Below are 26,559 nucleotides of genomic sequence, written 5' to 3' on the forward strand. Positions count from 1 at the left end.
TAGGGTTAAAGTACCCTAGCGGGTCTGAAAAACAGTAAAAATGAAAAAAAGTTTAAAAAATTATAATAAAAAAACTAAAAATCACCCCCCTTTCCCTAGAACTGATATAAATCTAAATAAACAGTAAAAATCATAAACACATCAGGTATCGCCGCTTCCGAAAATGCCCGATCTATCAAAATATAATAACAGTTTCTCGTTGCGTTTAACCCCGTAACGGAAAATAGCGCCCAAAGTCAAAAATAGCACTTTTTGCCATTTTAAAAAATATTAAAAATTCTATAAACAGTGATCAAAAAATTGTACAGTCCTAAAAATGGTAGCATTAAAAACGTCAGCAAAAGTTGCACAAAATGACATCACCCACAGCTCCGTACACCAAAGTATAAAAAAGTCATTAGCGCAAAAAGATGGCAACATTTGAAAAAATTAAATTTTTGTAAATGTATGAAAACATTATAAAACCTATACAAATTTGGTATCCCCACAATCGTACCGACCCAAAGAATAAAGTTGACATGTCATTTGAGGTGTACAGTGAAATCCGTAAAATCCAAGCCCACAAAAAACAGGGCAAATGCGTTTTTCACCAATTTTACTGCATTTGGAATGTTTTTCCTGCTTTCAAGTACACGGCATGGAATAATAAATACCACCATTTTGAAACGCAATTTGTTACGCAGAAAACAAGCCGTCACACAGCTCTGTATATGGAAAAATTAAAAAGTTATAGATCTTTGAAGGTGGGGAGTGAAAAATCAAAAACGAAAAAGGGCCTGATTCTTAAAGGGTTAAGATCCACTCAAGAGCCAGTCAAAAAGCAAAATTGACTCAGAAAGCCAAGGAAGAAACAAGCCGGAAAGGCTGCAAGAATGTTAAAGCCATCTCCATCCGCCCTCCTATATAGATGGGGGGCAGGGTCTTCCCTCTTCAGTTTAGTTTTGTGTGACTTTTTCACTTATTTGTCCCTGTATTTTATCAATGTATGTCAACTACAATAAGAACTCAAACACATAACATAAATAGCATGCAGTAAATATTGTACAGGTTGATCTGTACGATACAGCTACAGGGTAAATACTGTACCATACATGAGGTAAAGAATCAGAAACTACATGTGTTTTAGAGGATGTGTCCCTTCTGCCTGCTCTCAATCGGCGGTTTCAGGACCTTTGAAGGACCTTCAAAGTTCCTGAAATGGCTCTTGTGTAAACGTGTATTGCGAGCAGGAACAGATGTGCCAGGATTTTATAGGTGACTGTTCTTCTCAGTCTTAAATTTGGTAGGAGGGGTGGGTTGAGTGGATATGGGCCCACTAGAAGGATTGGGCCCCAGGCTACCGCCCCAACTGCCTATATTATAAACCACTATTGCTAACGAGTGTGGGGGTTACAGAATGGGAGATAAAAGTGGGGTCTAAAATGAAGGGGATGGTTTTTTTTGACGGGGCTATAGGAATTGAGCAGCAATAATATTTAGTGGACCTCATAAGGGGTATGATATTTGAGGGCCACATAAAGAGGTCATAATACAATGTTGTAGGCCATAGAAAGGGGGCATTATAAGGGATGGGGTGTCACAGGCAGGGGCATTTTATTGTATAGGGGCCATTAAGGCGGGAAATACTAGGGGTTTTGGTTAAAAGTTGGTTAAAAACAGGCGCAGTCAATGGGGCAGATTTAATTACCTGGTCCTGTCACGATCCCCGAGGTGCTTTCTCCGACCAGGATGAAGTCCGGCGCGTTTCTTCAAGATCGTGCATCCATTTTCCTGCATGTGTCGCTTCCCCGCTGAGGTCCGCCAGAGTTCACCTTCTTCTTCCTGGTGCATGTGAGTGCATTGTTTTGCGACACAATTTGAATGTTAAATCCCACGCTTAGTCCGAATCAGTCGGGTTGTCCGTCCGTCCATCGCCCCCGGATTTGTGTCGCATGCAAGTCGACACGATTGCGCCAAAAACCCCACTTAAATGAGGCGCAAATCGGAAAGAGTCGTGAAACCCGACGAAAATGCGGTGTGCGGACCCTTAGTAAATGTGCCCCACTGTGTCACACATGGCACTTGCGTTACTTTTACACACGTGGCGCTTGCTTTACATTTACACATGTGGTGCCTGGGGGAGGGCAAGAAAATATGTGATCAGGCGTTTGTGTAAAGTTTGTAAGCGCAAAAACAAACGCCACATGTGACTGCACCTTAACCGCAATTTGTGCCGCTACCTCACGGCCCCACGTGGTCATGTACAGTGAATATCTGATACCACAGATAAAACTGATATAAGACTATAATAACGAATACTAGTCTGAAGAGAAGTTTTTTGCATTAATAACACAGGATAATCTCCCACGATTGCTAAGACTACTGACTGACTGGACACATGCAATGTTCCCAGCATATGTTTCCCACGGAAAATTAACTAACTGATCATTTCTAGTAAATTATGAAAGATTTGGATCAATTCTGTGGTAAATTTTCCACAGAATTTACTGCTCCATCTGAGGAATAAGTCCTGCCCGTGCGGAGCTTCATCTGAAAGCATGAAGTATTGCTGACAGGGATTTACACAGCGATAATATACACCGAAGGAGATTTATCATAAGTTTCTGAGGTAAAACTGTTTTAGTTGCCCATGGAAACCAATCAGAGATCAGCTTTAATCTTATAAACGGCTGTGGAAAATGAGAGCTGAGCTCTGATTGGTTGCCTTGGGCAACATTTCTGCTCTAAGAGACTTATGATAAATCTCCCCCTCTGCGAGTGCTATGTGAGGTGGTCAAATGCCAAATCACTTTGTGAATTGGTAAAAAAATCAGACTACAGCCTCCAGTTTTTAACTTCATATAATAAACCATATATATAATATATAACCCACCATAAAACTTAGATAGAACATGAATAACTACTTCACAGAAGCAGTTTTACCTCAGGTTAATGTAAGTCCATGACAAAGAACTTCTTTCTGTGAGACCCCCGCAGCACTTGATGGCAACCTTCTATTATTCACCATCATGGCCTCCCCCCAATGACCTTCCTGTCACTGAGGGACAGATAAACCCTTCCCTGGTTACAGTGCCCAGCAATTGCAAATCAGTTTTGGTCATGGCAGAGAACTTGCCCACCAGAGCCTCCAGAGTATCTTGCATCATTGTCTCTCCTATGGGCCTGTTGAAAAAATGTCATGAATGAGCCCCTTGTAACAATAACCGCAACACAGCTGCTGCAGAACATCATGATATACACAATCACCTGATGCAGACCTTTATAATATATATCTCACTTTCTGCAAAACTTCCTCAGCTGCTGACACAAACAAGATGCTTCAGAACATCACAAAGCAGACTTCAGTTGCTGCAAAATCTCATAAAATGCTCTTCAGCTTATGCAGAACCTCAGAATACACACCTCAGCTGCTGCAGAACCTCATAATACATACCTCAGCTACTGCAGAAGATCATAATACAGCCTCCAAGGGTTGCATGGCGTTTTAAACCCGTTTTTTGGTCCGTTTTTTAAGCAGTCCGTCCAAAAACGCATGTGTTAAAAAATGCATCCGTTTTTGACCAGTTTTAATTAAGATAATTGATAAAACCTGTCATAAACGGATGCGTATTCAAAAAACACATGCGTTTTTTAATGGACAAAAACGGGTTCAAAACTCCATGTGTGGCATCACCATTAAAGGGGTTGTCCCACAAACCATTTTAGGCCCTATCCTATGGATTGGTGGGCGTCTCAGTGCTAAGTGATGAGACCCCCACAGATCACAAGAATGAGTGGTCCGATTGGGTTCCAGAGACCCCAGAGACGGCCGTGCACGACCGTTCTGCTCCATTCTTCTCTATAGAGCTGATAGAGGCGGAGGTTTACAAAAAAAAAGATTGTGTGCCCTCAGTTTGTCTTCACTGATGAGGCTGGGGAATTAATGCTTTGTCACTAATGTTCTAAGCCATTTTGAACTTTTTGAACTATATTTTTATCGGAAGTGAAAAAAATGTAAACACCCGTGCGCCAAAAGATGAAACTCAGTTATGCCAATAAAATGGTGCATTAACTTCTAAATATTCCCCTCCCATCCGCCCACAATGACACACCCTGACCATACTACATTATATCACATAACAATAATAGCGCAAACTACATATAATACAGGCTGCACTGAGCTACAGGCAAAATACCTGAGATGAGCTGAAGAATCAGGAAATACTCAGCCATAGCCTCAGCGTATGATGTGTCACCTGTACAATACCAGGCAACAAAGACTAATCCACCGGAAACACGAAGCTACACAATGTGATGCACCAACACCGGATCAACCAAAACTGTGAGTGTCATTTTTATTTTAGATATAAATGATAAATAGATGGATAATAATAATAATAATAATACTAGATGATAGATAGATAGTGAGATTTATACATATAATAGATAGATAATAAGATAGATATAGAGATAGATATTTGATAACATGGATAAATAGATAGATAGATAGATAGATAGATAGATAGATATGAGATAGATAGATAGATATTAGATAGATATGAGATAGATAGATAGATAGATATGAGATAGATAGATAGATAGATAGATAGATAGATAGATAGATAAAAAGTAGAAGATCCAGAGCAGCACAGCTAGTGGTGGGTGCAGAAGCCGGTGATCCCTTGGCCAGGGTCTCCAATATAGAAAGATAGATAGATAGATAGATAGATAGATAGATAGATAGATAGATAGATAGATAGATATGAGATAGATGATAGATAAATAGATAGATAGATAGATAGATAGATAGATAGATAAATAGATAGATAGATAGATAGATAGATATGAGATACATAAGAGATAGATAGATATGAGATAGATAGATAGATAGATAGATATGAGATAGATAAGAGATAGATAGATAGATAGATAGATAGATAGATAGATAGATATGAGATAGATAGATAGATAGATATGAGATAGATAGATAGATAGATAGATAGATATGAGATAGATAGATATGAGATAGATAAGAGATAGATAGATAGATAGATAGATAGATAGATAGATAGATAGATGGTAGACAAAGACAAATGGGGTGCAAAAAATAGACTCATAAAAGGCACAAAAATGCTCAGAGAAGGGGAAATAAGATAAGCGACCCCCATTGTGTGAGGTAACATGATAGATAGATAGATAGATAGATAGATATGAGATAGATAGATAGATAGATATGAGTAGATAGATATGAGATAGATAGATAGATAGATAGATAGATAGATAGATAGATAGATAGATATGAGTAGATAGATATGAGATAGATAGATAGATAGATATGAGATAGATAGATAGATAGATAGATAGATAGATAGATAGATAGATAGATAGATATAGACAGATAGATAGAGACAAGTTTTTTTTTGCGCCTTATTAGGCAGAAATTTAAAAAGGGTGAAATTTGTTGCGCAAATCATATCATTGGGGGTCATTTATTTTTTCCTTCCGTTGGTGTTTTTGCCCCTTTTTGCTGTGAAATGGCTGTTTTGCCGTTCTGAGACACAGTGAGGGCACATTTACTTACCCGGTCCTGTCACGATCCGCAAGGTGCGTTGTCCGATGAGGATGAAGTCCGATTCACTAAGATCGTGCCCCGTGTTCCTGCATGTGTCGCTTCCCCGCTCAGGTCCGTCGGAGTTCACCTTCTTCTTCCCAGTGCATGTGAGTGCATTGTCTTGTGACACAATTTGAATTATAAATCCCGTTCTCATTCCGAATCAGTTGGGTTGTGCCCTCCCCCGAGTTGTGTCGCATGAAAGTCGTCTTGATTGCGCCAAAATCCGTTCACGTGTGCCAAAAACCCCGGTTAAATGCGGTGCAAAACGTAAATAGTCGGTAAAGCAGACGGAAATGCGGTGTGCGGACCCTTAGTAAATGAGCCCCAGTATGATCAATAATCCCCATTATTACAAAAAAATGTGTAATAATTTATAATATATCTTATAATACATCATGATTATACATTATACCAATAGACCTCATTAATAGATACATATACATCGGGAGGGGACAGGGGGGGGGGGTGTTATCAGGACTCTAATGAGTCTCACGTGTTTGTTTAAGCGTCACAAAAATTGCATGTCCGTAACTGGTAAATTTTTTAGCAACTTTTTGGAAAATGGCAAAATTACAGACATGTGATATTATTGGTGGAAAAACACACAGATTTGACCCATCAGAGTACTGATAAATAACCCCAATTGTCTCATAAAGAGATTTAGTTATTTTTAAGAGATAGATAGATAGATAGATAGATAGATAGATAGATAGATAGATATGAGATAGATAGATAGATAGATAGATAGATATGAGATAGATAGATAGATAGATAGATATGAGATAGATAGATAGATAGATAGATAGACAGATAGGAGATACATATGAGATAGATAGATAGATAGATAGATAGATAGATAGATAGATAGATAGAAGATAGATAGATAGATAGATATGAGATAGATAGATAGATAGATAGATAGATGGATAGATATGAGATAGATAGATAGATAGATAGATAGATAGATAGATAGATAGATATTAGATAGATAGATAGATATGAGATAGATAGATAGATAGATATGAGATAGATAGATAGATAGGAGATAGATAGATAGATAGATAGATAGGAGATAGATAGATAGATAGATAGATAGATAGATAGATAGATAGATAGATAGATAGGAGATAGATAGATAAAACCTAAGCAAAATGTGATGGATAAGATGATAATTTCCCAGGCAAAAGGCCGACTTCTCACTTTTTATTGCCATGTTTTATTTCAGCTTTTAATCCACAATGACAATATTGTCCTCCATTCCTTATTTATTCATTATTCACCTTTCACTGGACATTTCCTCGGTGGTAAAGGCTGAAGATCAGGAAGACATTTCATATGAACCTGTAAGTGAGTGACACATTCTTCATCCAAAAGAAGCTTCTAGATCCAATCCAATGAGATCTACATTGCATGAACTAACGTCATCGATCCCACACGTTGTAGAACTTATCCTGATCCTGGCCGTGACTGACCTCTGTTTAAGAATTGCTTCTAACAAAGTTGCAGGAGGGTGTCATTACAAATGATACATGATGACTGGAGGGATTAGCAATCACATGATCACAACTCAACAGTTCCACTTACTGGCAGTCCGGGCGATTAGTTAATGCTGAAGTAAATCCAAAAGCAGAAACAGGGTTTATATATTTTTATTTTGGGGGGGGTGTCACACATGGAGGGCATATACTTTTATATGGCTAGTGGCTAGTAATAACCTATGGATGGCATGTCCTCCTGGATGTGCCTGTAGGTTGCCACTTGTAATGAGCAAACCCACAGAGATTCTTGCTCAAGTCTATGTTCGTGTCTGGGAACCCAGGGGGCGACTGTTTTGGGGGAACGTGTGGTGGGCACACACTAATATGAGGCACATTAATGGGGGGCACTTGTAGTTTTTGAATCTTACTGAAAAAAGGAACAATTCCTTTTATAAAAAGGGGTCACCATAGGGAGATTGCCATTACTCTGTTCTGTGATAAAAATATTTTACTCGGTGGCTTTTTATTTTTAATCAACAAAAAAAACCTTATTGAATAGAACAATGAGAGACAGGAGTGCCACAAGGGAGGCACAAACAGGTAAGTCACGCAGGATCGGTCATATCAGACAAGAGAAAAGTAGTGAAATTGTGCTTATAACACTACTATATAACTTACGGTATATACTCGAATATAAGCCGACCCAAGTATAAGCCGAGGCCCCTAATTTAAAACCTATATTTTTTGTTACTCGAGTATAAGCCGAGTTTGGGTTTTCAGCACATTTTGTTTGTGCTGAAAAACTAGGCTTATACTCGAGTATATATGGTAACTGTGTGAATACATAAATTAATACATTAATGCTTGCTTAGATTTTCAGGATCGATGACCCGGGGTCGTTTGTTCGAGAGAAACGTGAAGGTAAAAGATTAATTATTCTTTGCAGGGCGAGAAGTTGTCCTATAAACTTTCTACATTAAGACCTATTACCTTCATTTTGTCCTTTAGAAAATGTCAAAAAAGGTAGAAAATAAACAGGGTAGTATCATCTAGTGCTCCCAGGAGCACATGTATCTTTTGTGACTTTTTAAAGTTGGCTGAAGTCGGGATACTTTAGCAGTGCTCTGTGGCTTTCTCAATTTGCAGTTGTGAAACATGTTTTTATTTTCTTTGTCTGTTTTGCTGTTTTTTTTTTATTATTTTTTAGTTGCATTTACGGAACTAAACATGGGGTCAGTTGTTCTTAATTTTGCACCTAAAAAGTCTAAAAAAAAAAAAAAAGTCTCTAATTTGATCTTTAAAAAAGTCACAAAAACCTGGAAAAAAAAAGAGAAAAAGTTAAAATAAAGATACTGTACATGTCCCCCCTAGGGTAGTATTGTCTGTCCAAGTTGTGAACAGTCATTGGTGCAATTGAATTGAATTGGGTTGTGCAATGAAGCCACAATTTTCGTTAGGGCGTTGTTACTGATGTAAGGCGCTGCCACCATCCATTGTTGTCGGAATACAGTTGTCACACTTCGCTTCTGATTGGGTAACGTGGGGATGGACACGGCGCACACCACACCACAAATGGGTTTGTACTGATTACTTCTGTGGTCTCTGGTTATAAAGTGTTTTGGGACACCAAAAGACTGAAATAAAGATAAAATATACAAAAATATACATACATTGTAAAATATACATACATTGTAAAACAAGTACAGGAAAACTGTTTTGTATAGTTTGCGTCAAAAATTGCACAAATTTTTGAAATAAGTAGTAAGATTTAGGTTTATCTAAAGGAAATCAGCAGAACTGCTCAAAAAAAACCCAGGCCCAAACTCCGAGACTATAGGAGCTATTGTATGTTGGGTGTTATGGCAGTTAGCCTGGATAACAACGAATCACAGCTCAGCTTCTATTTTGCTGTAGGTCATTAATATGAGCTCTAATTGGTTGTTATAGGCAATGAAGGACGTTCTTTGTATAAGAATGTGTGAGTTTATATGATTTTGATTGAGACATTTAGACAATGTTGTTGTAGAGGCATTAGGTCATATATGATACTCCATTCACATCCAGATCTGCAGTTTTTTTCATCTAATAAAGTGCAGTGCAGTGCAGAGGCGCCTCCAGCCCTCACTTTCTAATCCTTATTCATGCACTTGTTTTAAAATGTTTACAATTTATGAATATTTTATGCATATTTTTTGTCTATTTTATGTATATTTCAGTCTTTATTTTACTCAAGAAAGAGACATTGGTGTTCTGAAACGCATTGCAACCAGAGACCACTAATAAGGTTATTAGTATTAACTAATTTGAAGTGTAGTGTGTGCCGTGTCCATCACCTTCATTTTGTCCTAGCACTAGAGGGAGCTGATTGCTAAGGGATTTAGGCTGCCCCTTAAACTAAATAATTAGTAGGCAGTAAGTAACCTAGTAGAGAATTTAAGTTTTTCTCAATGGAAGTTATTTCCCTTGGCTCCTCAGAGGAGGGTTTGTGCAGACTAAGGACCGCCCCCAAGGTGTGTAGTTCAGAATTTTAATAACCTTATCAAGAAACTTGGAGGGAATACATCTGATTTCTTCGATTTTCTTCGAAAGGAATCAATTCATGGTATCCCTGTATATCACATAGCCAGCCTAACACCGACTATTTGTATTTGCAGCTGCCCTTCCAACAAACTATGAAGTTGACATTGAAATAAGTTTTCCAGATTACAGTATGGCGTCGGCTATTACAAGTTTTTTGGAGAACAATCTGAAAACCTTATTCTTGGATAACTCCACCACATTATCTAGTGTAGATGTTGCACCAGGTGAGCTTGGTAATGGTATAGTAAGGATCTTGACATAATCATTACATATTAAGGCAAAGTCCTGTAAACAGGGGTAGAAATTGAGACCTATGTTCAGAAGCATAAGGGAGTACAGATGAGTGGATGCAAACTTTAAGTTTAGGACCAGTTTGTGTGCGTCCTGACAAAATGGATTGAAAGATGTGCAGCCATTCCAGCAAATTGACGCCTCTAGTTACTAGCCATGGCTGTGATTGGTTAGGCATGTCCCCCTGACCAATCACAGCTATGGATTGTAGCTTGTGGAATCAATTTGCCGGATTGGTTGCTGGCCACTTATCTGGCAATATTTCAAGGTCATGCCAGACGCACCCTAACCTGTCATCAGAAATTGGCTGAATAAACCACTACCAATATGTTGTCAAACAGCTGATCATCTTCGAGTGTGGTGGCATCATCCAGAAAATCAACTTTAAAGTGAGTTGCAAATTGCTTTTATGAAGTCAAGGAGGCAGATAGTTTAACACTGAAGTCAAGCTCTCCCTGACTCAGAATGTCCCCTTCACTGTAATTGATGGTCCTTTGTCTAACAACATCATTGACCAGATCTCCTGAAATCTGGCACATGATGTCAATCACAGGGGATGAGGTGTTCAGAGGTAATGAAGCCTTGACTTTAGTATTAAACTCTCCACCTCCATGACTTTGTACAACCAGTTAACTCCTGACTTTAAAGTTGATTTTCTGATGATGACAGCATGCTGGGCCATGAAATAAAAATGATCGAAAAACTGTTCAGCTGGTTGACAACTGGCAATAGTTTATTAGGCCAATTTCTGGCGACAGGTTCACTTTAAAATTTGGGTCAGCTTATGCATATTAGGGATCTGTAAAGGTGTCTTTACCCATATAAGAACACTGGTACTATAAATGATATATTATGAGTGAGGGTGTGGTATGGATTTTAAAGGAAATCTGCCATCAGAATTATGGATTAAAAACCAAGTGCACTTACATGCTGGTGTGTGGCCCCTTTGTCAGGATCCGTTCTTCTTTTAGCTTTTTATGCCTTTGTTTTTATGAAAAAAAGGCTTAAAAATTATGCAAATGAGCCTGAGGGGCTCCATTCTCCATAGAAGTTAATGGATTCTGGAGCCCCTCAGGCTCATTTGTTTTTAAAGCTTATTTTCTTAAAAATCAAGGGCATAAGAAGTTAAAAGAAAAGCAGATCCTGCTAAAGGAGGCACACACCAGCATGTAAGTGCACTTGGTTTATATTCCATGATCCTGATGGTAGATTTCCTTTAAGTCACGCCTCTTCCTGTGAGGTATGCTGTGATTGGCATGGCTTATAATAATGACTCAGACATCTTCAAACTCCAATAGGCCATTGGTGTCATTGATCACAAGTGTTCCTTTGTGAATCATAGCTTATTGACCCCTTTTTTGAGACATCCAGTGGGCCCCTGAAGAGGAGGGAGACCATTTGGACTCCTTGATTAGTTAACCCAATCTCCTGAAAGTGCGTTTAAATGTCTGAAGACATAGCAATGTCTACCTCATATAGGTAGCTGCAGAAATGTTGGTTAGCATGATATATAGGCATATGATTGCTAGATAGTAGGCCCACTGTGACTACGAAATTTAAGGACCTTGGTGCAGGTCTACATTACAATTATATTCTACCTATACATTTTTTTTCAGCCTGCAACCTCAGCGGATCTGTAGCGACATGTAGCTGCCAGAAGGACTACGACTGTCTTGGAGCACAAGACCCACTTACTAACACGTGTACCACCACACTGCCCTTGCAAAGATACTGCAGACGTAAGACAATCTCCCAATTGGTTATTTTTTTTTACCCGATGACTTACAGTGGCGGCATAGATCGTGGGTGATACGATCGTGGGTGAGCGTTCCGGTACCAGAACCAAACTTTAAGGTTGTGGTTCGGCTGAACTCGGCAGACGGGAACCTGAATGGGTCATTCCCTACTGCCGAGAAGATGGATATCAAACACCCGTCACACAAAAAATTTGGTGTCATGAGTTTATGCACTAAATAAGTTTACTATGTGGAGCAGACTGTCTGAGACCATTCTCTTGTCAGCGGATCTGATACTTATGACAATTCTTACTCAGCAATGGTGGAGGGAAGAGAAAAATTGGACCTTTGCCAGAATCGGTGGAGTGGCACCTGGTAATTATAAAGTTAGATGTGGTGTAGGTGGAGAAAATATACATTAATATTGATATAATAAAAATTGGATTGGTTCTGGTAAATGGACAGATGCTTCAGAACCAGCATTGATACATTACAAGCCCATTTGCATCAGCTCTTCACTATGAGGATCCCAGACATCTCCATGTCTCAGCTTCCAGATCCGCCCCCACTCGTAAAAGATGAAAAAGTTGCAAAAAGATGGCAAGTGCCGTCTAAAGTTTCAGGGAACCTTTCAGCAGTAACTCACCAATTACACTACTACTAGTATTTTTTTCAGCAGCTGAACACCTTCCATATCATGTTTCGTTCATGCCCAGCGTGGTGGCACCATCCAGAATATCAGCTTGGAAGAGAGAACTCAGAACGCCCCATAGAGAACTGAGTTATCAATTACAGCAGACTGAGACGTTAGGGAGAGCGGGACTTCAGTGCTAAACTCTCCACCCTGGTGACTTTATACAACCAATTTACATCTCACTTCAAAGTTGATTTTCTGGATGATTTTCTGGATGATGCCACCGCACTGGGCCATGAAAGAAACAAAAACTAGGAGTTAATCTACTTGACAATATGCTGGTAGTGGTTTATTAGGTCATTTCTGCTAACATATTCTCTTTAACTACATTTTTAGCATAACTTCTCTGACGTCACATGAAATAAACGGGCTGTTATCCAGGCCCGCCCTAGAAAAGTATGATATGTGACCACATTTTTTACATGTAGATTTTATGATAGAGCATTCAGCTACCAGTATGTCAAAAATTACACCCTAGGATACATATGATATGAGTTCAAACAAAAGCCAAGCTTTGAATATTATTAATAATAATCATTCCCTTATATAGCACACACAGCTTTCCAAATCAGTCCCTTTCCCCAGTGGGGCTCACAATGTAATCAACCTGTTTTGGAGTGTGGGAGGAAACCAGAGGTCCCGGAGGAAACCCACACAAACACGGAGAGAAAATACAAACTCTTTGAAGATGTTGACCCTGGGACTTGAACCCAGGTCCCCAGCACTGCAAGGCTGTAATGCTAACCATTAAACCACTGTGCTGCCCACGTTGCCTGTAGGTTCCTGCTAAGGATTGAGAGTACCCTATTACAAAGCGAAGCGTTAATAGGTGGTTATATTTGTTTTGTTCCCTTTTTGACTATTTTTACCACAGTATCAGGCAGGCACAGGACTCTCGGTAAATCATGGTGGCACAGCAACAATTGGGCTCTCTTGGGCCTGCATTGGGCAAAGGACAAAGCACGGCATGATACTTCCCCCTCAAGTGGGCGAAGAAGTTGCACTTCCCGTCCATGTTACTAAATCACAACTTGTACACCCGTTTTCATGTATGCTGTTATATATGTGACCCTATGGGGCAGATTTACTTACCCGGTCCAGTCGCGATCCCGCGGCGCGTTCTCCGACGCTGATTCAGGTTCTGCCTGGTTTCACTAAGGTCGTGCACCCAATGTCCACTAGATGCCGCTGCTGCACTGAAAGTCCGCCGAAATTCACCTCCTTCGTCCCGGTGTATGTGAGTACTATTTTTGCAACACAAATTTTTTTAAAAAATTCTGCGGTTTTGATTGATTTTGATTGACCTCATACAAAGCCTTTTTAAAAAAAATTTATTCCAATGGAAACTGATAGAGAATAATGTTGCCTAAAGACTAGACTATATTATTGTGCTGTATTGGTCTTGGTCTGTTGACGTGTCCAAACATGCTGAGCTTTCTTATCGCATAAGATCCTGCTCTTGAGGGTACTGGTCCTTGTGGTCTACATACACTCGCATGCAGTGCACCATGGGAAATAGAATGCAAATTAGGAACAAAACTGCCTCTCTACTGCCATCTCTAGGTAATCAGAACGTGAACGTATTCTCTACTTTGTCTCAACAGCAAAGTCTAACATCAAAGTGTCTCCAGTCAAACTATTCCCAGGAGACACGGGGACAATCACTTGTATATTCAATGAGTTGTCGAATGTGTCCTGGTCCCTCAATTCCACCATCATTGCAGATAATTCAAAGTATACCAGGAGCGTCACCAAACAAAACTCAGTGGTCGTATATGAGCTGAGGATAAAGGATCTTCAAGATTCTGATTCAGGTACGTGCATTGTTACCGTAACGTAAGGAAATCCCTCCTTCCATAGTCGGAATTTCCTTGCATTATGGTTCAACCAGATAAGGGAAAATGCTGAATTTTTCCACATCTTCTTTGGGGCTATGTTAATTCTGACCTAATATTTGTTGAACAGGAGGAATAACACTATTTTAATCTTCATTTACCAGCAACTTTCTTCTCTGCAGTCTCTATCTGTAATTTGCAGTTCTCTCAGAGCTGCTGGGTAAAAACTTAGCTGCTGTGACTCATTGTCCCCCTCCCTCTCCATAGACTTCTATGTAATCTGACACCTCAGGGAGCTACTGTCTGTTCTATTGTCTGTTTATAGGGAGGTGGAATTCAGCAGAGATTGGGAAGGAAGGAGGATGAGCCAAAGTAACAGGAGAGAGAAGCATTTTCCTCTGATAAGATACATAACAAAGTTGCTTGTAGTTACTTATACTATTGATTTATGAAAGACTTGTTCATTTATATGTATTTATTATCATCCCTTGTCTAAACTATCCTCCTTCCATGACAAATAACTCCTTTTTACACCGTTAATAGGTACTTACACATGTTCCGCTACCATAAATGGGACGTTACAAAGCTTAAGCACTGCCATTAGTATATCCCAGGTAAAAATTAATGCATCAAGTGCCATAGAAACCTTCTGTGATGGATCTCAGTGGAGTATTACTTGCTGCAGCGAGGAAATTGATGCCTTTAATGTCACATGGAAAGCTGTGGATTCACCAGGTGAGATAAAATCGGCATAATCTGTTCAATCACATAGTAAATCTATTTCTACAGGGTGTGTATTAAACCTGTGCCGGGGCTCCAAAGTTAGAGTCCATGCACAACGTTGTAAGTAACAAATTTCTGCACAGACTAGGTGGCTTCTGCAACATCCCCTATCGGGGCCTAGTCATTTTGGGCTTGGGGACGGCTGGATTACCTTTGGTACCTGAGTGTTTAGCTGAGCGAGGCCTAGCACTCGATGGGGTCACGGCCTCTTGGTACCGGAGAAACAGGCCACGTTCACACCAGGCAGGTATCCGGCAGGTAGATTTGCAAGAAAACAGGGAGATGCTGGAGATGGATGATAGTTCTTCCTGTGGCATCCAGATGTAGGTGTAGGGATCCCTGGGTCAGGGCCGGCTCCAGGTTTCAGTGGGCCCCTGGGCGATAGAGCCTCAGTGGGCCCCTTAACAGTGAACTCATGTGGCGGCATGAGCCTGCCACCTGAGCTCAGACAAAATCAGGTATTTCAATTACATAGGCAACAAGGATGCCGTTGCTGATGTAATTACATTTTCTGATCAGGAGCAGAGGCTGGGCTCCATAGCAGACCATTGAAGGGCGCCCCCATTCCCTTAAAAACACATGCATGTTTTTAAACAATCACTTTTACACACATACAGTATATACACAACAAATTTACAACATATACAACATACATACACAAGTATCCAGTATGTACAGCATATATACGCACACATCCAATATATACAGCATACAAACATGCATCTAGTATAAACAATATACACATGCATACAGTATAAACAACATAAACACGCATGAATATACAGCATATATACACACATCCAGTATATACACACGCATCCAGTATATAGAGCATAAGCACAGATATACAGCATATATATACACACACAACACATACGCACAGATATACAGCATTTACACACACAACACATACGCACAGATATACAGCATATATACACACAAACAGATATACAGCAGCTATACACATAAACACATATACAGCTTATATACACACAAACATATATACAGAAGCTATACACACAGATATACAGCTTATATACACACAAATACATATACAGCTTATATACACACACAAACACATATACAGCTTATATACACACAAACACATATACAGCTTATATACACACAAACACATATACAGCTTATATACACACAAACACATAGATGCATAGATACATATTTACATATGTAGCAATACTCACCCCAGCTGGATGTGGTGGCAGGGTCAGGAAGGAGACAGCATAGAAGAAGGTGGACAGGCACGCGGACCGGGTAAGGCCAGACATGACGCGCACAGGACAGGCCCGACGTAAGCCGAGCAGACCGGACGAGAGACGCGAAGGCCGGGCCAGACGAGAGACGCCTAGGCCGTGCTGGAAGCGAGGCGCGCTGCGCAGGCCGGACTCGAGGTGCGCAGGCCGGGGGAAGATGAAAGGCGCGCGATGCGCCACGCCACATGTAAGGTGGGCAGGGTGGGGTGGTCCTCATGTGAGGTGGGCAGGGCAGGCCAAGCTCCTTCAGGAGTAGTCAGGAGAGGTAAAGGGAGGGGCCGAGAGTGCATGGAATTATACTTTGCCCCCGGGCCCGGGAGCACGTAATACAGCTATTTTTGTTATGCCACTGTTTCTGCTCGATCGTCGCGGTGGGCCCCTTTGGAGCTCTGGGGCCCCGGCACTTGCCCAGGTCAGCCGGGTGTTGACGCCGGCCCTGCCCTGGGTGATGGTAAATAGGGGGCCCTTGATGTTAGCAACTTGTGTCAGGGATCACACAGAGACAAGGGATGTCAACCATAAACTTATAGTTCCTTTATTCCAGAACACGACTGCGGCAACAACAGCAGATAACAGATCAAATGGTCCAAGGTCACTGGTTGGATGGTGTTTGGCAGAGGTTGCTCACAGCCTGGTATAAGTAGCTCAGGCTGGAGATGAATGGTTCCAAGCAGCAAGGTTTATGCAGACTCTTGAAGGCCTTAGTTGAGGGCCATGTGTCTGGTGAGCAGGTCTCAGACACATGTGCTTCTCCAGAAGCTCTGGAGAAAAGATAGACTTTCCACCACAAGGGTTTTTATAAACCTACCTTGGGAGTGTCCAGCTCAGGCCATCCAACCAGCACCTTTGTAATAAAGGTGATTAACAATACATTTGATTGGTGACAATCAATAATATTCCTTCCCAGGCAGATATTAGTAAGCTGCATTACCAATTATAGACACTGGAGGGCTTACTGAGATAATCAGTCTCTATGATATAAATTCTATCCAGTAGAAGATTTAATTCACGAGCACATTGTGTTGGCAGGGGTGTTACACTTCTAGTTAGACAGAGGATTGGAGTCTAAACACACATATATCTAGGAATATTTCTAGGAAGTTAACTTTGTCTAAAGGGGGAGTGGCTTAATTGTTAAGTAGGTGGGGCTTACCATGGTCAATTGTGGGTCTTTGTTGCCGTCTGGTGGGATACTACTAGGATGAAGAAGAATGGAGTGGTGGTCATGTAAAAGCACCTCAATGCCACTCACAGTTAGTAATGAGTGGACCCAAACTTTAAACCATAATATTGTGATCCCCGAATCTGACCCCAAACTTCACTAGTAGTTTGGGTTTGTCTCAAACCCCCGGCATTCAAATGGCTAAACATGCGTGCCTGTTCTAGATCGTCGCTCCCCCATAACATAATGGGTGTCAGTGGTCTAGTTACAGGTGCCAACAAGGTTTTAAAATTCGGGTTTGGCTGAACTTGGCCAAACCCAAAGTTTTACGGGTCCGCTCATCATTACTCACATGGTCCTCAGTTGTTGTGAAACTTTGGGGGTCCCACTTGTCAGAGACTTATTCCCCATCTATTGAATAGGAAAAAAATTTAATTTGTGGGAAAATACAATTTTATAAAATGTCTTATTTTGCTTGTATACGATGGCGCTACAGAAAGATTTATTATTGAAAAATGTTACCCTGCATTTGAAGTTTGCAATGAATTCTGGGGGTAAAGATCATCATCTATGTCTAATCTACAGTGTAATATCAAACTGCCAGAGCAAGCTCTGTGCAGGGGATGATGGGAGATTTCAGCTATGAAGAATGTGAATGGAGCTCTAAAGTTTACTACAATGTAATAAATGTCTCCACAATTTGACTCAAATAAACTATAAAATGTTGTAGAAGGTGGAACAAACGCCATACTGCAATGGTCACTTTCCCTGGTGTAACCTCTTATTACAGGAATACAAAGCAAAAATCTAAGCTGCAGTATATACACGCTGACCGCAGACAGCACACAGTGCTCATCTCCTCAACCTAAGGAATATATATGTCATTTCCAGAGAAATGAAGGGGCAAGCGCTTCTAGGATCATAACTATTAAGTATTTAAAAAAAGGTAAGACTTGCCAAGAATTGATCTTCTATCTATAATCTATCTAATATCAGTCCCATATCTACTAATCTATCATATCTATCTATTATTATGTATCCAATATCTATCATTCTATTTATTCTCTATGTTAGTCTAATTATCTGTATTTATGTATGTATCTTGTATTTATCTATGTTTATGTTCTATCCAATATCTATCGTGTATCTATTTCATATTTATCTATCCATCTCTAATCAGAAGGCATAGATTAGTACTTTGTGTGTGTGAACCGTGGCTAGGTTGCTTCTGTTTCCGGACTGATTACACTACACCCAGCTCTTCTGCAGCCCAGCCCTGTCTAGCAAGGGTTACTAGAGGGATAGACGGTCAGTCCAGTCAGCTGCTGGGGTGGCGGCCAGGAACTCTTTTATATACCCGCCAATTCTATTACACTTTGCTGATTCAACTAGTATCCTCATACCTTTCCTCGATTTCTGCTCGTTATTATTTTGATATTCCATGTATCTGACCTCTGCTACGTTTATTCAACCTCTCTCTAGTAATTTGATTCTGTGCTTCGCTTCCATCTTGGTTTTGACCCAGTCCTGTCTGACTCTACTTCTTTGTCTGTAAATGTTACTTGTCCCTCTGTATCCTTGTGAACACTGGTCTCTCTTAGACTTCATGTTATCTGTCCACTCCACCAGCAACTAGAAGTAAGTTTTTCCTGTCAACTTGCAGGGTCTCTCAGGGTCTGTTAGCAAGTTTCTGATAGTGGGTTTGCATTTATCAGGCTGATATATCTGCTGTAGGCAGGACCATAGCCCACAGGGTTAGTTTGCAGCCACTTACCCAGTCTGACAGCTTGCGCCAAGTCTGGTTGTGTGCATGCGCTGTTTGCTGGACAGGTATCTGACACTTTATATGTCTAGTTATCTGTTTCATAACTCCAGGCGCGTAACTACAGTGGTAGCAGCCACAGCAGCCTCTATGGGGCCCACAGTGTCAGGGGGTCCCTTCATCCTACCTGACATACTAAAGAATGGGGATGTGCACCATTATATACATATTATGCTGCACATTGTACAGCATAACATGTATATAACATATATGTGATGTATATATGCTCTTTATGTGTGTATAAATGTGTGATTGTAACTTGCATGTGTGAGTATACAAATATGTATATTTCTTTAGTGAGAGGGTGGGGGGGGGGGCATGCAGAAGCCTGCTATGGGGCCCTGCTTCTCCTAGTTACGCCACTGCAAAACTCTATCTAGCAATCTCAGGTTTTTAACCGCCTGCATATTTGGTTCTGTAGCTCTTGATGTGATCTGAAAGATGAGATCTGTATCTTTAATATGACACCAGCAGAATGTTTCTAGGTGCTCTAGAACCAAAGTCTGAAGTGACTCTCCCTTAGCAGCCTCTAAACTTCACTTATCTTATGAAATATATGACTCTTCTCTGATCACATTATCATTACTTTGGAGGTGTTTTTTATTAAGTAAATGGGTGAGATTTCACATAAAAGAGAAAATTCTAGAAAGAACATTTCATCAAGCGGTTGCTAGTTTAATGGGGTAAAAGCCAGGTTCACTTTAAAGGAAAAGTACCATATTGGGGCAGATTTACTTACCCGGTCCATTCGCGATCCAGCGGCGCGTTCTGTGTGGAGGATTCGGGTCTTCCGGCGTTTCACTAAGGTAGTTCCCCCGACGTCCACCAGGTGTCACTGCTGCGCTGACTGCACGAAAGTACACCAAGCCGGGCCGAGTACAGGTAAGTGCGTGTCCAGCTACACTTTTTTTTTAAAAAATGCTGCGTTTTTACCGAATTCGTCGGGTTTTCTTACAGCCACGCCCCCCGATTTCCGTCGCGTGCAACCCGGCGCGATGCGCCACAATCCGATCGCGTGAGCCAAAAACCCGGCGGAATTCAGGGAAAAATCAGCACGAAACGGAAAGATTCGGGTAAATCACCGTAAAAATGCGATTCGGGCCCTTAGTAAATGACCCCCATTTTGCCTTATAAAACATTATGGGGAAGATTTACTTACCCGGTCAATTCTCTGCAGTGGATCCGGGTCTTCCAGCGATTCACTAAAGCAGTTCCTCCGACGTCCACCAGGTGTCGCTGCTGCGCTGAAGTCCGCCGAGGTCCTCCGGAGTTCACAATCCGTTGCTGGGTGCAGGTAAGCGCGTGTCCAGCGACACTTTTTTTAAAAAAATGCCGTGGTTTTTCCGAATCCGTCGTGTTTTCGTTCCCGTGCGCCAAAATCCCGGGGCAATTCAGGAAAAATCAGCGCAAATCGGAAATATTCAGGTAACACGTCAGGAAAACGTGAATCGGGCCCTTAGTAAATGACCCCCTATGACCTGAAGGGTTTGTGGATACAACACAACCACTTTGGAGAAGGATCTGCACTATAAAGATTTTGCTGTAAAAAATAAACAATGTCTTCACATTTTCTCTTTTCAGCCAACATATATATAAAAGCAATGACGCCAATTTCTGCAGGAAAGCTGCTGAATATAACTTGCTATACTGATGTGAATGTAAAGAAAATTGAGTTGGCAAAAGATACGAGTAACAAAAGAAATAGTTCATCTGATAAAAACTGGGTGGAGTTTCTTAAAGAAAACACTACACAGGAGTGGTCAGGTAAGAAAAATTGAAAAGTTATCGCCCTTCCATCCTCTCCACAAAAATATAAAATTTTTTTAACTAGTACCATTTTATTGGGTGTGTGCAGTCAGCCATAGTGGGGTCTGGGGTGGGGTGGGGTGCTGAGGGGCACCATCAGCCTCGGCAAAAAATACTCCTCAAAATTGTAGGAGTATTATTACCCTTCTAGAAAAATGTAAGTGCGACCTCTGCACAGCAAGTCGTGTTTTGTTGTGGATTCTGGTAGGGAATTCCTATTCAATTCCAATTACGGCTCGGGGACCCCTCTTCCCCCCTGAATGCGGGGAGAGGGGTGTACAATGGCAGCAGGTGGAGATTGGCTGCAGCCGATGTACGAGGTATTTCCCCAGTGATGTCACTGTCCTTATATGGAAAGTGACATCACTGAGCCCACCCACTTGTTGAGCGACATATGTAAAACGCTGTATCCGATTCCCATAGGCTTCTATTGCCTCTGATGAGAGCATACTTCGCTCAGCAGGATGGACAAACATAGTTTGCTAAGTCTTTCCATCCTTCCTTCTCCAGCGGATCCAACGTATAGTGGTCAGACGGAGGTTCCTATGCCTTTGTCTGCCACTGTATGTCAATGTATGCACTCATAGTATATGTCAGAAGCTTTCCCGACGTATACTCTGTGTGTGCAACATGCTGTAAACCTAGCCGTAGCCCTGCATGATCATTATTTTGGTTGTTTCATACCCCGATTTTTTTTTTTTTTTTTTATTTCCATCAATGTCATTATATTAGGGCATGTTCATTGTTCATTGCCTCTACTGGTATACAGAGGGTCAGTGGTGAAGCCTCTACTGGTATACAGAGGTTCAGTGGTGAAGCCTGTACTGCTATACAGAGGCTCAGTGGTGAAGTCTCTACTGGTATACAGAGGTTCAGTGGTGAAGTCTCTACTGGTATACAGAGGCTCAGTGGTGAAGCCTGTACTGGTATACAGAGGGTCAGTGGTGAAGCCTCTACTGGTATACAGAGGGTCAGTGGTGAAGCCTCTACTGGTATACAGAGGGTCAGTGGTGAAGCCTCTACTGGTATACAGAGGGTCAGTGGTGAAGTCTCTACTGGTATACAGAGGGTCAGTGGTGAAGCCTGTACTGCTATACAGCGGGTCAGTGGTGAAGCCTCTACTGGTATACAGAGGAGCAGTGGTGAAGCCTGTACTGGTATACAGAGGCTCAGTGGTGAAGCCTCTACTGGTATACAGAGGCTCAGTGGTGAAGTCTCTACTGGTATACAGAGGATCAGTGGTGAAGCCTCTACTGGTATACAGAGGCTCAGTGGTGAAGCCTCTACTGGTATACAGAGGCTCAGTGGTGAAGCCTCTACTGGTATACAGAGGCTCAGTGGTGAAGCCTGTACTGGTATACAGAGGCTCAGTGGTGAAGCCTATACTGGTATACAGAGGCTCAGTGGTGAAGCCTCTACTGGTATACAGAGGGTCAGTGGTGAAGCCTCTACTGCTATACAGAGGGTCAGTGGTGAAGCCTCTACTGGTATACAGAGGCTCAGTGGTGAAGCCTATACTGGTATACAGAGGCTCAGTGGTGAAGCCTCTACTGGTATACAGAGGATCAGTGGTGAAGCCTGTACTGGTATACAGAGGCTCAGTGGTGAAGTCTCTACTGGTATACAGAGGCTCAGTGGTGAAGCCTCTACTGGTATACAGAGGCTCAGTGGTGAAGCCCGTACTGGTATACAGAGGCTCAGTGGTGAAGCCTATACTGGTATACAGAGGCTCAGTGGTGAAGCCTGTACTGGTATACAGAGGATCAGTGGTGAAGCCTCTACTGGTATACAGAGGCTCAGTGGTGAAGCCTGTACTGGTATACAGAGGCTCAGTGGTGAAGCCTCTACTGGTATACAGAGGCTCAGTGGTGAAGTCTTTACTGGTATACAGAGGATCAGTGGTGAAGCCTGTACTGGTATACAGAGGCTCAGTGGTGAAGCCTCTACTGGTATACAGAGGATCAGTGGTGAAGCCTCTACTGGTATACGGAGGCTCAGTGGTGAAGCCTCTACTGGTATACAGAGGGTCAGTGGTGAAGTCTCTACTGGTATACATAGGATCAGTGGTGAAGTCTCTACTGGTATACAGAGGCTCAGTGGTTTTGTACTCATTTTGCATTCTGTCTTGTACTAGTCTGAAATCTGCCCTATTTCATTCCTGGCTGTCTTAATTGAATTCCACCACAGTCTGGGCTGCAGACAGTTATACTAGCTGTGATGGACAGATGCTTTCTCTATTCACATTAGTTCCACGCTAGTGTGTTTATTATTTGTATTAGATGTAAGAGGGGTAAATCCAATCACGCCAAAGTTCATTTTCCCTCTTCCTAGTCCTTTCTTTAATTCTTGTCTTGGAGCTTTCTAGCATATTGTGTAATGCTGTATTTAGTATTTCTGCTCCCCTCCTTGCCATCCGTCTGTCCCTTTTATTTTTGTTCTGCATAGTCCTACTTGTTTTTACCCATATTTGTCTAACTTTCCTCCTTACTACTGTTTTGTTTTGTCCTGTTTTTGTCTCTATGTGGTGCAGGAAGTGAGCATCACCCAGTTGTTGCATAGCTTCTAAGATAGGGTCGCCAAGTAGGTAGGGGCAGCTGGTTGGGTGTAATATTAGGGCTCAATGGATACCTCTTCCCTTAATTTTTTAAGCGTGCATAGTTCTAACCTTGTCTTGCTTTAAATATGTTAAAAAAAAAATAATTGTGCGTAGATTTTTATGTGTGGGTAAATGGGAGCAGAATATTTGATACTTGACAAATTTTTTCGGGTCTCTAATCTGTCTTCATTAACTGTACAATGATTTTATGCATGTTTTACACCGATTGTGAATGTTTTTATTTATTTGCGTTTTATCTAAAGGTAATTACACATGTACAGCATATCAGGGTAACCTCAGCAGTTCCCAGAGCATAACAATGGATGTTGTAGCATTACCTCGGAGCGAGGCCATACAGGTGTTCCCCCTTCAGTCCTTTGTGACATGTGGAGTTCCAGAAGTGCTGAAGTGCTGCGTATACAACCAAAATTATACCGTATCCTTCCGTAACAATACTGCCCTCACAACTGGTAAGAAATCTCACTAGAGACATGGACATATATGGAGAAAAAGACAGATATATATATAGATAATAGCCTCATAGGATGATAGATAGAAGATGATAGATAGAGAGATAGAAAAGGAGAATACTAATGTAATCTTTGTGCAGTAGGTACACCATCTACATACCAAGGAAATTTGACATGTTATACCTACAGCCAGACAGTGAAGTGTGTAACCGGCGCAATGTCAAGCATATCTTGTGTTATCACCAACAGACTGTCTGACACCGCCACGAGCCAGCAAATGATGAGCATGTACTATCTAGACGGTAAGAAACAATTACATATGTATGTTGGTTAAAACAGTAGCCACAGTTTTATTGTGTGATAATATAAAAAACCTTATGACCTGCCTATGACGTGCCTTGCTCAAGAGAAGACTAGACAACTGAATGCTAGATTATGGGGAAAGCTCCCTGGGCGAACGCCCAGGGCCCCAACCACTTTTCTCCTAAAGAGGCCCCCCCCCAACCAATGGTTGATTGTGGGCGATTCGGGCATTCGCATGGCCAGTACTGCTCAAGAGGTTGCGCCGTGCACTGGGGTAGTGGCAGAAGGCAAGTAAAGTTTTGTTATGTTACTGGGGGCTGTACATAATTATTACTGGGGGACTGTATACATATATACAGCCAACCAGTAATATATACATATTATATATATATATATATATATATATATATATATATATATATGTATTACTGGGGGGATGTATATATATATTATGGGGGGGGGGCTGTATATACAGTATTTATTATGGCGGCTTTATATATTTATTACTTGGGGGCTGTATATATTTATTACCGTGGTCTGTATATATTTATTACTAGGGGCTGTATATATTTATTACTAGGGGCTGTATATATTTATTACTAGGAGCTGTATATAGTTATTACTAGGGGCTGTATATATTTATTACTAGGGGCTTTATATATTTATTACTAGGGGCTGTATATAGTTATTACTAGGGGCGGTATATATTTATTACTAGGGGCTGTATATATTTATTACTGGGGGCTGTATATATTTATTACTGGGGAGTTGTTTCTATTACTAGGGGCTGTATATGTTTATTATTGGGGGGCTGTGTATAGTTATTACTAGGGGCTGCATATATTTATTACTGGGGGGCTGCATATATTTATTACTGGGGGGCTGTATATATTTATTACTGAGAATCAGTATATATTTTAACTGGGGGGCTGTATATATTTATGCTAGGGAGTCTGTATATATTTATTACTGGGGGGCTGTATATATTTATTACTAGGGGCTGTATATATTTATTACTGGGGGGCTGTATATAGTTATTACTAGGGGCAGTATATATTTATTACTGGGGGCTGTATATAGTTATTACTAGGGGCTGTATATATTTATTACTGGGGGCTGTATATATTTATTACTAGGGGCAGTATATATTTATTACTGGGGGCTGTATATAGTTATTACTAGGGGCTGTATATATTTATTACTGGGGGCATTCGCATGGCATTCGCATGGCCAGTACTGCTCAAGAGGTTGCGCCGTGCACTGGGGTAGTGGCAGAAGGCAAGTAAAGTTTTGTTATGTTACTGGGGGCTGTACATAATTATTACTGGGGGACTGTATACATATATACAGCCAACCAGTAATATATACATATTATATATATATATATATATTATATATATATATATATATATATATATGTATTACTGGGGGGATGTATATATATATTATGGGGGGGGGCTGTATATACAGTATTTATTATGGCGGCTTTATTTATTTATTACTTGGGGGCTGTATATATTTATTACCGTGGTCTGTATATATTTATTACTAGGGGCTGTATATATTTATTACTAGGGGCTATATATATTTATTACTAGGAGCTGTATATAGTTATTACTAGGGGCTGTATATATTTATTACTAGGGGCTGTATATATTTATTACTAGGGGCTGTATATAGTTATTACTAGGGGCGGTATATATTTATTACTAGGGGCTGTATATATTTATTACTGGGGGCTGTATATATTTATTACTGGGGAGTTGTTTCTATTACTAGGGGCTGTATATGTTTATTATTGGGGGGCTGTGTATAGTTATTACTAGGGGCTGCATATATTTATTACTGGGGGGCTGCATATATTTATTACTGGGGGGCTGTATATATTTATTACTGAGAATCAGTATATATTTTAACTGGGGGGCTGTATATATTTATTACTGGGGGGCTGTATATATTTATTACTAGGGGCTGTATATATTTATTACTGGGGGGCTGTATATAGTTATTACTAGGGGCAGTATATATTTATTACTGGGGGCTGTATATAGTTATTACTAGGGGCTGTATATATTTATTACTGGGGGCTGTATATATTTATTACTAGGGGCAGTATATATTTATTACTGGGGGCTGTAT

At 40.8% G+C, this 26,559-nt stretch overlaps 1 protein-coding gene across 1 annotated transcript in view; it reads left to right on the plus strand.

The window, feature by feature from the left end:
* Window positions 1-3,826: 3,826 nt before the first annotated feature.
* LOC140122630 (adhesion G protein-coupled receptor F5-like) overlaps window positions 3,827-26,559 on the plus strand; it is a 39,628-nt gene continuing 16,895 nt past the window's right edge. The window contains exons 1-11 of the mRNA XM_072143706.1: window positions 3,827-4,321; window positions 6,819-6,936; window positions 7,944-7,992; window positions 9,726-9,875; window positions 11,559-11,681; window positions 13,977-14,186; window positions 14,751-14,942; window positions 18,214-18,369; window positions 20,827-21,009; window positions 23,911-24,117; window positions 24,258-24,419. Coding sequence (XP_071999807.1) covers window positions 6,832-6,936; window positions 7,944-7,992; window positions 9,726-9,875; window positions 11,559-11,681; window positions 13,977-14,186; window positions 14,751-14,942; window positions 18,214-18,369; window positions 20,827-21,009; window positions 23,911-24,117; window positions 24,258-24,419 — 1,537 coding nt within the window. The 5' untranslated portion in view covers window positions 3,827-4,321; window positions 6,819-6,831. The remainder of the gene's footprint in view (window positions 4,322-6,818; window positions 6,937-7,943; window positions 7,993-9,725; window positions 9,876-11,558; window positions 11,682-13,976; window positions 14,187-14,750; window positions 14,943-18,213; window positions 18,370-20,826; window positions 21,010-23,910; window positions 24,118-24,257; window positions 24,420-26,559) is intronic.

Source organism: Engystomops pustulosus, chromosome 3 (genome assembly GCF_040894005.1).
Source record: "Engystomops pustulosus chromosome 3, aEngPut4.maternal, whole genome shotgun sequence".
Classification (NCBI taxonomy): domain Eukaryota; kingdom Metazoa; phylum Chordata; class Amphibia; order Anura; family Leptodactylidae; genus Engystomops; species Engystomops pustulosus.